Consider the following 12,566-nt stretch of genomic DNA (forward strand, 5'->3'; position numbering starts at 1 on the left):
AGCAGCCAATGCTTCAAGAACCGCGGGCTCAGCCAGAGCCAGATCTTCTTTGACAACTTCCTGCCTTTGACGAATGAATTCGTCTTGACGTTCGAGCGCTGCCTGAATATCTATTGATGCAGCTTTCTTTGCCTCCGCTTCCTGCTGATCTGTCACCATTTGCTTGAGCTTTTGATTCGCTTCATCATTCTTCGCTTCGAGCTGAGAGCTCTTGGCGGCAAGGCTGTGGCGTAATTCTTCAACTTGACTGACAGTCTCTCGCAATTTATCCAGACCAACGTTGAGGTGCCGCTGTTGTTCTTCGAGATCTTCCTTCTTCTCATTGAATAACCTGACATAATGATTGATACTACGCATTTGATCAGCAAGGTGCGCACGTCAATAACAAAAACAGCAAACGGACAAATCGAGGAAATGTCTAGGTGTAACATGGTTGTACTTCCCTTGTCTCTTCGCCAGCTTCGTCGTCAAGCTTTGCATCGACTGATGCACGTACACCATAGCGTTGACAACGGCCTGTCGATGAGATGGTGGGACTGGAATATCACGATAAACGATTGGGAAGGATGCGCTGGGTACGTAGGATGCCACATCAAGATCAAGAGTTTGAGTGAACTCAAGGCCAACCTGGTAAAGGGCTTGGTCAGACCAGTCACCAAACCAGTCGAGTACACAACGGTTGAAAAGAGCAGGGGATGTCGCAGCTCGAGACGCTAAACCGTTGGCGGGCGGATTCATGGTAAAAACAACGTGCAGGTTTCGAGCAACTTGTTGAGTAAACCAGCGATAGAGTTCTTCATGAGAGTCAAGCATGAGACCATCTCGCTGTGACCCTTCCTTACAAGCTGTCATGAGCGCAGCATATTCGTCGCCCTCAAAAAGACCAGGGACCTCGGCATTTGCCAAGAGTGTATTCATACGCTCAAGGAAGCCGGAATCCAAGACGTTGGATTCATCCATGATGAAACAGATCTTCTCACCCTTGCAACCGGCTCGTCGAAGAACAGTTCGAAGATCTTCATCGAAGTCTGCTCCGGTATACTTATTGGATACCTTGATTTGGTAGATACTGAGGCCATTCATCCATGCAACAAAGCGAGATAGAGTCGTCTTAAAGGCAAAGATCATTAGCTGTGATTGCGCATCATCATGTGGGTACTTACTTTGCCTCCGCCGCTGACACCGATAAGCAACAGATGGCCTTGAATCTGTCTAAATACCCGATCAATCCTCAAAACGTGGTCCAGGACATCGTTGAACAACACTAATTGCACATCCAATTCTTCTTCGTAGAACACCCTTAGCCTTGCCTTCGTATACTCTCGTAACTGATCGCGGTTGACTGGAATGTAGTTTCTTGATGTCCAGTTCGAGAAGAGGATAGGGCGGGCAAGTGCATCTGACACGTCAACGCTAGGGAAATACTCAGAAACAATGGCGTCAATGAGGTCATCTGTCCACTGTTTCTCCTCTTCCGCGACCAGTCGATCCTGAAACAATCGTAGCGCTTCATGAGCCCACACTCGTACTAAGCCCTCAACAGAAAGTGTCTCCAAAGGCTTAATAGCTTCGTAAATACCTCGGCTCCATCGTGTGAGCTCTCGAGGGCTGTAAATATAATGGGCCTGAATATCGGCGGTGAAGCGCTTCTGAGAAGCAAGGTAGAAGGATACCATAGCGTCTGTGAGGGCGTCAGAGTGCCCACGGAGGATGGGAATGACTTTGAGGAGGGCCCGGTTAAAGGTGCCATAAATTTGCTTGAGTGAAATTTCGCCGGGATAATCGACCATGACAACAGGTGCGTGACGCATGAATCGGTGACTGAGGGGCACTCGACCAGGGTCGGTAGGGGGGTTACAGGCACCGACGAATTGAATTCGTTCCATCTTAACCCAGGATAGATCGGAAGTCCTCCAGAAGCCATTACACTCCATCAACTGACGAAGGAAAGAGATAACTCTCTGAGTACCATACTTGTCAATGGCTGGCAAGTTGATCTCATCACAGAAGACAACAAGCCAGCGACCAATTTGAGTAGGCGCAAGGACAACACCGTTGGGTGTCTTCCGGTACTCGCAATACTGCTCGAAAGTCTTGAGGATAAGCTCAGGAGTAGTGGCACTAGAGAAGTTCAAGCCGACAACTTCAAGGTCTGGAAGCTTTCGCAGAGCACTGAATAAAGTCATGGTTTTACCGGAACCAGGAGGACCACAAAGAATGAGGGGTTTGTGTTCGGCCAACCAGCTGTACAAGACCTCCTCATGGCGCACAGTGTCGATAGTAGGGATGACGACATCTGCTGAGGTGATAGCATGCGTCTCCACCTCAATAGTGGGTACACGAGACTGCCAAGCAACCCAGGCAGCAGACGAAACATCGACATCGTAGTCGATCAGAGAAGCGCCAGGACCAAGGGGAGGTGTTTCTATGCCTGATTCCTGCACCAAATACTTGCCCATTTCGGCCCTTATTTCGAGTTTAGCATCGCCAACGAACGCCCAAATAATGTTAAGCAAAAGACGACGCAAAACGTAGACTTCAACTTTTTCAGTAGAAAGCGGAAAGTCTGAGTGGCGAGTGTTATACTCCAGAACGTGACGAATGGTAGCTTTGAGCAAGGAGAAGAGGGTGTTCAGGGCTCGAGCCGAAGTGAACTCCATAATGTGCTCTGATTTCGCCGCGTATTCTAATGCCTTGTTCACGAGACCTTCATGTTGGAAGTGAGGTTTGAGCATGCCCACTATTTGTCGTTGAACATCAAGATGTCGACTTGCGACTGTATCTGAATCAACACCCGTCGCGTAATCCAATGTCTCGTCTTCATCTGTTCCGATAGGAAGCACAGCAATCATATCGAGATGATGACTGTAAATCATGGAGGTGTCTATGACATCGTCGCTGAACCAGATCATGCCACATCGACTGACAGTTGCGAGTGTGGCGTAACGGAGATGCTCTACCTCAAACATGATGCGGACATTAGGGGGGAGGTTGAGCCTTTCACCGTTAGGGAGAGTCAAGAGCTTATTGTCATCGAGAACACTAGAGATCAATCAGCGCCCGTGAACCCTTGACTCGATGATAAAAGGATACCTGTTAAGGTTTTCAACCCATTCAGGGTCGACATCGCCGTCAAATATAATCCAATGTCTCTTCGCTGTCTCTCCTCGAACGTTATCCACAATCTTCCTTAGGATATGAGTGAAAAGACCATCGTTCCACTCCCTTGTCGTCGAATCGAGAGTGCCATACAAGGCCTCTTTGTCAATAGCTTTAGGGTCTATCACATAAGAAGTCCCTTCGATACCATCCAATCGCTCAAGAGCGGCAAGAAGCACTTGCCAGGCCTGCGTTTTACCGGAGCCTGAGAGTCCAACCATCATAAGACCATGGGAGATATTCTGGATTTGGTACAGTTGAATAACCTTTTCGAGCCATGATTCCTTTGCAATAAGGTGCCGTTCTTTGCACACCTCGTCGAGTTTGACCTTGAGTGCATCGAGATTGACAGGGACATACTCTACGCCTGGGAAGACATCCTCAAGCAGACTTAGAGAATAGAGGCAGTGATCAGCGCCGCATGTCAAAGGCAAAAAGATTGAACTTACGCTTTGAGCAAAGGTACATCATCTGCAACAAGCTTCGGCACGATCGTTTCCGTCACACTTTGAATCATGATTTGTTGCTCAACGAAACCGTCAGTTCCCGAATCTGTCCCGTCACCCTGCCCAAGCGCAAGATGTCTATCCCGTTTTAAAATACCTGCACTGGCCAGAACTGATTTGAGAGCACGCAAACCAAAGTCATAATGCGGTTGGTCAGAAAGCTGTTCCGCGCAGAGGTTGAAGAAGGGCACCACTTTGGAGGCCAGAACTTCCGCAGTTCGGAAACCCTTTGAAAATAAGAGAACTTGTGCAATCAACTCCTGGTCAGGTCGGGTCATAGCCATACTTCGGAAAAGTTTCTTGAGGTTATCAGGAAGATTTGATCGACCGGCATAGCCGGGATTCATCGTGATGAAAATGCCGGTTCGAGAATTGATCTTGAGTTTTTTCCCCACTAACTCAATCTCTGCATCGGGGTTTGATGCAGCCTGAGCAAGGCCTTGTTGAATGCTCTGGACCTGCTGGGATACTGCTGACAAAATCCTCTCTTCAAGTCGGTTGAACTCATCGAAACATCCCCATGCACCCACTTGACAAAGACCAATAAAAATACGGCCCATGGCTTGGAAATCGAACGTTTCGTCACAACAAAACACTAACACAAAGCGACCCAGCTGAACACCAAGCGATTTGACGGACTCAGTTTTTCCAGTCCCAGCTGGACCGAAGGGCGATCCACCAAGTTGCTTATCAAGGGCTTGGGTCAAAGTAAGGTAACATCGGTCGGTAAGAGGAGTTTGAACAAGTCGGTCTGGGATTCCCAAGTATTCATAACCGTAAGGGAAAACAGCATCAGCCATACGGATTTCGAGTTTGAGCAGATGGTCAGAGACATTCTCGTTCAGATAGAAGCGCATGTGGTAAAGCCAATCAAAGGAAGTCGTGCTCTTTGTACCGGAAGTGATAAGAGATCGGATGACGTCTCGTTGATGGACCAACTCGGTTATAAGATGTTCACACTTCCTCCTTTGCAAAACAGCAATATCTTGCAAAACAGTATCCGCCAGCAAATCAAGTGTTTGGGACACAAGAGCAAGCACGCTAGTGAGGCCAGCCGTGGCAATCGAAGACTCAATAAGATTAGTCCAAGCGACTTGAACCGCTAATACAACCAATTGTGCAGGATATGAGTCGGTCCAAGCAAGCAAATCGTCCAATGAGAGACTTGTATCAACCTTGAAGAAGCCGTTCAGCTCAGTTACGGCTTGAGAGAGGAGATATGCGAGAGAAAGACGCATCTCGGATTCGACTTTGGCGAGCCAGTCGTTGATCTTGGGGAAATCCTTTAGGACGACTGGAGTGCGGAAGTACACTTCTTCACCTTCTCGAGACGAGAATCCAAGCAACTGAGTCTCTTCTTCGTCCATTCGCAAGGTCGATATACCAGCAAACATCTTCTTGAGGTGTTTCATGATTCGACGGGTGTCTTTGCTATTACCGATAATCTCGAGCAAATCCTCATCGCCAACGAAGTAAAATCGAGGAAATGATGAACGTTCTTTCTCCAAGTATTCCCCCAATGCCTTCTGGATCTTTGTGAGAAGATCCGCCAACCGCTCGAGGTTCTTCTGGATACCCTGAATGTTCAGGACGTCAAGAACAAAGGGAGATTTGTTGACTCGCTTCATAACAGTCAAGAACTCAGAGTTGATGTTCTGGAAACGAGCACTTTCCACAGGCAGAAGGTGTTTGATGTCGGCGCTGCCGGAAAAGATCCCTTCAAGATAGACCCATTGACGCTGGACATCAATCCATACATCAAATAAGACATGGATGCGGTTGAGTTTGTCCTCCCAAGAGGCAGCATCTTCTTCAAATATTCTGTAGTACGGAGACATACGCATGGCTGTCAGAGAGTTGAGATGCTCGCCGCATTTGTTGAAAAGATCATCCCAGCCGCTGTGTCACACATCAATTATCCGCAGGAAAGTCTAGGAAAACCTCATCAGAACTTACCGGATTAGTCGGCATTTGTTTTGATAGTTGATCAGATCCAGAGAGTAGGAAGTCCAAGTCTCTTTGACCTGCTTGATGAATTCCTCCAGCGCCATCTCACCCTGAGCCTGAACAACAACTTCTTTAATGAGGGCCTCATTACGCCTCAAATCGAGATCGTAAACTTGGCCAAGGGTCATTCTGTAAATTCGGTTAGCTTTGGGGTCTCCGAAGAGATGAAACACTCACGAAGACGCCTGATGTGTTGGCATCCTCAAAGCCTTGTACAGCTTGGACCAATGTCTCTCCCTCAAAGCCTCAGACTTCAATTCACCAATGAGGGCGTTCGATTTGAGGAGCGTCTTAATGGCATCTTGGACATACTCAAATGCAGCATACTGGCGCATGCGGCTTGGCATATCTCGAGTAGAAGAAAGAATAGCGTCAAGCTCTTGGCGAAGTTTCCGGGGCTGTAATCATAAATCATTTAGTTAGAAACATTACTCTCGTCAACGAGACGCACCTGGACAGCAGTCCACAACGTTTCGCGCAATTGTGCCAGCCTTCCCCATATGCCCGACAGCGCGGTCCAGACTGCTTTTAGGTCTCTCAGTTCTTCATTAACAGGTTGCAGGCGGTCATCTTTAGCGTGCTCCAGGTCAAGTGCCTCTTTCGCTCGACAGACAAGATTGTACTCCTCTAGAAGGCGGGCCAGACGACCTTCGAACACATTGAGTGTGTTGATAGCAGTCTCCGCTTTGATACTGCCTTGGAGAGGCTTGTTTTCCTCCCACTCTGCGATAAAGTCCCGAATCCGCTGGTCAATGACCTTGTCTTCGGCAACAATCTTTAATTGTAGACCGGCAACCTGCTCCTTGATTGAGTCGTCTTTCCTTTTGAGGATCTCTGAAAAAGCACCCCATTCGCCCTGAATCTGGTCGATATACAGCCAATCGGTAGGGAACGAGTATCTCTGCCTCTCAAGAGTCTTCTGTCCTCGATCGAACTCTTCAATTTCGGGACCCCACTTTTGTACCTTCCTCTTAAGGTCCTGTACAAAAGTGATGAACGACACGGCCCGAGCTGTAGAGCTTCCCTCGATGGCAAGCCCTTCAAGGTCGGTACGGGCCTTGAGGATGGCATTGTACGTGTCCTTCATGCATACGCCAAGCTTGGCACCGTACCTTGCAAGCAACTCACGTTGCCACGAATCGTACTTGGCGTTGACCTTGCTCTGCGCATTCGCATAGTCGATCACGCATGCACCAAAGTCCTTCTTAGTGTCGGCAGTATCAAAAGTCGAGCGAGTCTGGCGAATGTCGGAAAGGAGCTGTCCCCAGTCGGCAAGAGAGTCACCGAGGCGACTGTAAACGTATTCGGCTTCGAGATCCCAAAGTGACTGGAACTGGAGCCACTTGTTGACATAGGAGCTGACAGTCTGCACTTTGTCTTCAATGAGAGCCAGGGGCTTTTCGAGAGTGCCATCAGCAAACGAGGTAAGCTGTCACATGAATCATCAGCCGTGTTCCTTGCTTGTGGAAACGAACGCACCAAGCCAACATATGTGGTCTCTTCCAAGCTTGCCTCCTCCACCTGGAGACTGATTTCATATCTTGAGCTCCTAATCCTACCGAGATTACATATCACGCCTGTACCAGATATCAGCTTTCTTCTACTTCGACATACAAGATTGAAAAATTTACCCAGAGCATCCTGGAATTGACCCAACCATTCCTGTCTGGCCAGCTCGATAGGAGGGTCAAGGTAGATGACTTGATTTCTGATCCTGATCTCGTGGACCAAAGGTTCGATCTTCATGTCACCCTTTGGCCCATTACCTCCAGGAACGGTGGCATCCCAGCCAGCGGCTTCCTCATCCTTACCAAACTCAGCACACCAGATTTCGATGGCGTTGACCAGCCTCTCGCACAAAACCTTGTCAATTTTCTCGTTCAGAGTTGCCACCCAGGCATCAAGATTGCTATAATTTTCCAAGTTGAGATGATCAATGGTCTTCTGTATTTGGCCGAGCAATGATGAAAATGTGTCGGGAGTGTACTCGCAGACAGCAAGCTCTTCGACGATCCTGTTGATATCCGTGTAGATCTCGATAAGGGCATTGGCTTTGTCTTGCAAAAGGGACACGACGCTCGCAAATTCACGGACGAAGAGAAAATGACGAGACTCGCGGCTGTCGTTGGCAGAGCCTGGAAGGAAGCGATGACCTTCATAGGCATTGACAAGATGGTCCCACTGCATCTTGATACCTACCATATAACGTCAGCTCGTTGCTTGCACACATCGGGGTAGTAAAGAACTTACCCCTCTCAATCATCTGCAGAGCATGCGATCTGTAACTCGCTAACAAGATAGCTACGTCAGGATTACTCTCGATCAACTCTAAAGTCTGCGTATAAGTCTTCACGCTTTCCATCAGACTGACGGCATGGGGATAAACCCGCTTTGCATCCTTTGCCTTGTGACTGATAGTCAATGGAACAGGGAAGCCAAGCCAAATCAGGGATCGAACTTCTTTGAAAAGGGCAATGACTTGAGGGTCGAATTGCACGACCAGCTGGAGTTGTCCTTGGGCATTTGTTGCAGTAGCACGGGTGCGGATCACGTCAAAGAGACGACCGGTGATAGTAAGGTTGCCTCGCTTGGTGATATCGCTGATCCAAGCATCATAAAGCGGCCTAGTATCGAGCTTGGTTCGGAAGGACGCGCTTTCCATTTGAAGTTTGTGGCCCTCTGCGTACGATTCCCACCCTTTGCCCAACACGTCCTCTACACGTTTCATGTAAGTCAAAAGCTGACGTTCAATCTGGCGCGCCCATATGATGGCAGAGGACACGGACGGGAAATCTCGCATCTGAGACATGTGGTAAGCTTGTGAGTTTCGATAATTCTCAGTGAACTTTTGGCGGAGACGATGGATATCCTCCTTGACAGATTCAATGAGACGTGTCTGATACTCTTGAATGGCGCCACGAATCTTGGGTCGTACAAAAAGAGTGTTGAATTTGGAGAAAACTCTAAACATTTCTTGGGCATTTCTTGCTGTTGCAAGCTTGTCCCTCAGCCTCGATATGATCTGATTCTCGATTCTTGCTACTCGATCATTGTATGCCGTTTCAGCAGTATACCAGATCTCTGAACCCTCTAGACACTCTTAATCAGCGGCCATCTCTTGACACGGCTGGACGAGAACCAAACGTACCAGGCGAGACATCCAGCACATTCACATTTTTCACATTCTCGTAACTCAACCTTACTTCTTCCTCCATATCGATGTCAAACGGAACATCGTTACCCAGACCGCTGAACGATCTAGTAGAGCTGGTCATAACTCGGAGTTGCTCATGTGAGCGACGGAAGGCTCGGAGGTAGGTGATGCGTTCTTGGAGTTTGGCATGAATGGGGTTAATCTTGATGGAGATGAACTTTTCAGCCCTCTTCCTGGATACTACAGCACTTTGTCAATTTCGATATCCGTCAATGTGAGAAGGACCGTCATATGTACCTTCACGAGCAACGTTGGTGAAATCTTTCATATTCTCGTCCCAAGTAGCAAACACTTCTGCAGCTGTTGCCATCACTTCCTCAAACTTGGTGTAGTCCATGTACATCAGTCGTTGCGAACTGAGGACTTTGAGAAGTTGGTCATTGAAGTCTGAAGAGATGGCTTCGACCAGAGGGAGAGTGCGTCGGATGGGATAAGGCCTTTTAATGAGGGGTAAGTTTGGAAGACCCTCAACAAAGTCGGAAATAACTTACGAAAGCTTGAGCTTCTTGTTGATATGAGCGAAGATGAGGTAGATGGCGTCTTGAATCTTTTCAAGATCTGTTGCAGCCAAAAGCTCATCGAGCGGGAAATCTTTCATCAAGATGTTATGTTTGTGGACTGGGCATTTTCATCAGCAAGAACTCCCCATATCGGCGGAGAATGAGAAATGACCTACCAAGGTCCGCAGCTTCCTTCAATCCGGTATCAGCAATGAAACTGACCGTCGCATGGAACCTTTTCGCGTGCTTCAACACGTCCAACACAAGAGTCACTTCCTCTCCTCCCAGCTGTTGTTCGATTCCCTCGAGCGCATGCTCCATACTGGTCCAAAAATTGATCTCTTGGGACGCAGTCCCACTCGCGACGTCACGGTTGAGCTTGGTGACGGCTTGAATCTCCTTGATCCAAGAGTTGACGTCGGCTTGGAGTTTGTTGAGGAATAAAGGGTCTGAGAGCAGAGATTGAGGTTCAACAGCGTCGGGCGAGACACGTTGATTCGTGGCGTTGCACTACATGTATAGTCAGAAGGCTGCTTCAGTCATCAAAGAGAAGACAAGTTTACTCACGTGCGCGACAGCTTTACGAATAGCAGGATGCACGGACAAATGCACCTCTGGTATCTCCACATTCTGTTTCAGATGCAATAATGACAATTCCAGCTCTGCAAACTTCTTCTTTGTAACTGGAATACCCATTTGGGCCTCGTTGCCCTTCTTTCCCAACCCATCATGTGCTCCTCCATGCCCGGGAATGAGGCTCTGCTTCGAGCTCACGTACGAGTCGAACCACGGAGCCACACCCCAATGCACTAAACTGTGCAAACCATCATAAGGTGTGCTCTGAGCGCTGGCGTTGACGGTTGGAGTGGCAACGACCGTCGTCGTGCCCGAGGGGGTACCATCATCTTCAACCAAAGAGGGGGCAGTAAATGCAGAGGATAGTTGGAGGAAATGGAGTTGCGTCCCCAGAGGATTAAGAGAGTCGATCGTCGGGGAGGTCTTGATCAGTGCGAGGGTTGACAAGGTGTTGGGTGAGTGGGGAGGAGTGGGAGGGAGGTGAAGGCGATATGTGATCCGTGCGATGGGTGTGCCTGTTTTCCAAATACCCCATGTCAATCTAATGTCAATACTTGTGGAGAAGATGGCTCACCGTCTTCATCGACGTCGAGGTATCTCTCTCGGGTGATATATACGACCTGACAGCTGGCATCAGTAGCAAATCTTACCGTTTTTTCGTCAAAGTTGGGATCTTCAAATAGGCTATCTCCCAATTCCTGTGGCGTCGCAGACATCACTACGCGAGTGGTTCTAGTTAACGGCTACATTGCTACGCATGTTCTTGGATATAAGACGTACCAAGTGACAAGAGGCTTTGGAGGTAAGTCCTAAAGACGCCAACATCAAAGACCAATCCGCCTGACGTGGAAGGGGGTATAAGGGCCCCATCCTCGAGTTGGGACGAGGCCATTGTCTTGGTGTGATTTGGTAGCGGGTTGCAGGCCAATGGGTATATAGGTGCGATTGGGCCTTGGGTAGGTTTGCTCTGTGGTTATGGCTCGGATTTGCAATAAATGCAGTAAAAAGTAAAAGCAAAAAGACGGCGACGACAGCAAACACCCAACAGGACTTCAGTTCGCGTTCGCGACGCGTTAGCTGAGGTGGAGGAGAAGCGGAATCAATTTTTGCGTGCATTGAATTATAGACTTGCATCGTGACAAAAGCAGAGCCGAAGTTTGAGAGTGCCGTGCATATGGAGCACACACTAGACACATCCATTTAACACCTGAAAATAAAGAGGGTATATAAACTAATCTAGATACGTTTCGTCTGGAAGGAAGGAAGATACGTAGGTATACCGGCACGGTAAGGCCATTTCAGAGATATAAGCGCTAAACAGAAAATGCCAATGTCCGGGAGCGTGTATAATTTATTGAAATCCTCTGTCAACAGAGGTAAAAGTAAGGATAACAAAAAGTTGAAAGATTACGATACAAATGGAATTATAATCTCTTCTAGAGAGACTTAGATAAGAAGACCCATGACACCCGCCACAACCGTCGCGCCAACGATCGCAGTCAAGCCGCTAAGACCGCCCTGACCAACAAACAAGCTTTCGGCGCCGGAAGAAGAGCCGTTGGAGGAGCTCAAGGTCGAGCCAACTTCAGAAGTGATGGCGTTGACGTACGCGGTGCCGCAAGTAGAGTTGATAGCAGACCAGAGGGCAGACTGGCCACCAAGGATAGGAGACTGCCTGAGACCAAGGGCATAGGGCATTTGAGTTTCCCATTTGATGTAAGCGACCATGACTTCGCGAGTGCAGGGGGTACAGAGGGCGCTAGAATCCATCGAGGACTGAAGGAAGAGGAAAGGAAGGTTGGTGTTCTTGTAGGTGGTAACATTGGGGGTGATGATGGTAGCCATGTTGACGGACTGAGCGGCACGTCGAGAGAGGACAGTGTCAAGGAATCGCTTCTTCAAAGAAGAGGCGGCGGAGGAGACCTCGATGTAGAGGTTGGAAACAGCAACCTCGACGGGAGAAAGGGCGCTGTCGGCCGCGGCAAAGCTGGCGAACAAGGCGGTGGCGTTGGTAGAAGCAGAGGCGTCGTCGGCGGCGGTGGAATTGGAAGCGGTGGAGTTGGAGGAGATGGACTCGGACTGGACAATCTCGTTGACACAGTATTCCTGGTTGGAAGAGTCAACCGCGCAAACGGCGGCCTTCAAAGGGTTCACCACATAGAGAATGTCGTAAAGCTCCCTGACTTCCGAGTTGTACCCGGTGGACGAAGTCAACTCGGCGTAACATTCCGAGTAGAACTTGCCAAGCCATTTCCGGATAGTCGAGTCGTCACATCCGCCTGTGCCCTTGCAGATAGACGCCAACGTGTAGTTGATCGTGTCCTCTGTAAGATTAGCGGAGGCGACCGCGGTGGGCGAGAAGGAGGCAGTAGCGTTGATGAGGGGAGTGACGCATGATGAAAGGGTGGAGTCAGAGTTGAGCTCGGACAGGAAGGAAGAGCAGGAGGAGGTGATGTTGGCCGGGATGAGGATGCTTTCTGTGGAGTTTGCGGTGCTGTTAGACTGGGGCCGGGTTAGCGCCGACACTAAGGTGCAGTCTACAGTGCACGTACCTGTGCGGAGACGGCGCCGGCGAGGACGAGGGCGAAAAGGGCGTACTTCATT

At 49.0% G+C, this 12,566-nt stretch overlaps 2 protein-coding genes across 2 annotated transcripts in view; both read right to left on the reverse strand.

The window, feature by feature from the left end:
- The window catches only part of CNBF3870 (hypothetical protein), a gene marked incomplete at both ends in the record, with an annotated part of 15,095 nt that extends 4,241 nt beyond the window's left edge, over window positions 1-10,854 (reverse strand). The window contains 18 exons of the mRNA XM_769615.1: window positions 1-349; window positions 404-1,110; window positions 1,164-3,042; window positions 3,094-3,549; window positions 3,609-5,564; window positions 5,622-5,801; window positions 5,850-6,070; window positions 6,124-7,101; window positions 7,152-7,249; window positions 7,304-7,867; window positions 7,923-8,762; window positions 8,821-9,066; window positions 9,124-9,323; window positions 9,378-9,504; window positions 9,563-9,896; window positions 9,954-10,477; window positions 10,537-10,680; window positions 10,743-10,854. The exon at window positions 1-349 is cut by the window's left edge and continues 1,932 nt beyond it. Coding sequence (XP_774708.1) covers window positions 1-349; window positions 404-1,110; window positions 1,164-3,042; window positions 3,094-3,549; window positions 3,609-5,564; window positions 5,622-5,801; window positions 5,850-6,070; window positions 6,124-7,101; window positions 7,152-7,249; window positions 7,304-7,867; window positions 7,923-8,762; window positions 8,821-9,066; window positions 9,124-9,323; window positions 9,378-9,504; window positions 9,563-9,896; window positions 9,954-10,477; window positions 10,537-10,680; window positions 10,743-10,854 — 9,915 coding nt within the window. The remainder of the gene's footprint in view (window positions 350-403; window positions 1,111-1,163; window positions 3,043-3,093; window positions 3,550-3,608; window positions 5,565-5,621; window positions 5,802-5,849; window positions 6,071-6,123; window positions 7,102-7,151; window positions 7,250-7,303; window positions 7,868-7,922; window positions 8,763-8,820; window positions 9,067-9,123; window positions 9,324-9,377; window positions 9,505-9,562; window positions 9,897-9,953; window positions 10,478-10,536; window positions 10,681-10,742) is intronic.
- A 554-nt stretch (window positions 10,855-11,408) lies between these two features.
- On the reverse strand, window positions 11,409-12,565 carry CNBF3880 (hypothetical protein; the record flags this gene model as incomplete). The annotated part of the gene is made up of 2 exons (XM_769616.1): window positions 11,409-12,464; window positions 12,515-12,565. The coding sequence occupies 2 exons, from the start codon at window positions 12,563-12,565 to the stop codon at window positions 11,409-11,411; spliced, it is 1,107 nt and encodes a 368-aa protein (XP_774709.1).
- Between the last annotated feature and the right edge of the window lies 1 nt (window position 12,566).

The sequence above is a fragment of the Cryptococcus neoformans genome, chromosome 6 (genome assembly GCF_000149385.1).
Source record: "Cryptococcus neoformans var. neoformans B-3501A chromosome 6, whole genome shotgun sequence".
Taxonomy (NCBI): domain Eukaryota; kingdom Fungi; phylum Basidiomycota; class Tremellomycetes; order Tremellales; family Cryptococcaceae; genus Cryptococcus; species Cryptococcus deneoformans.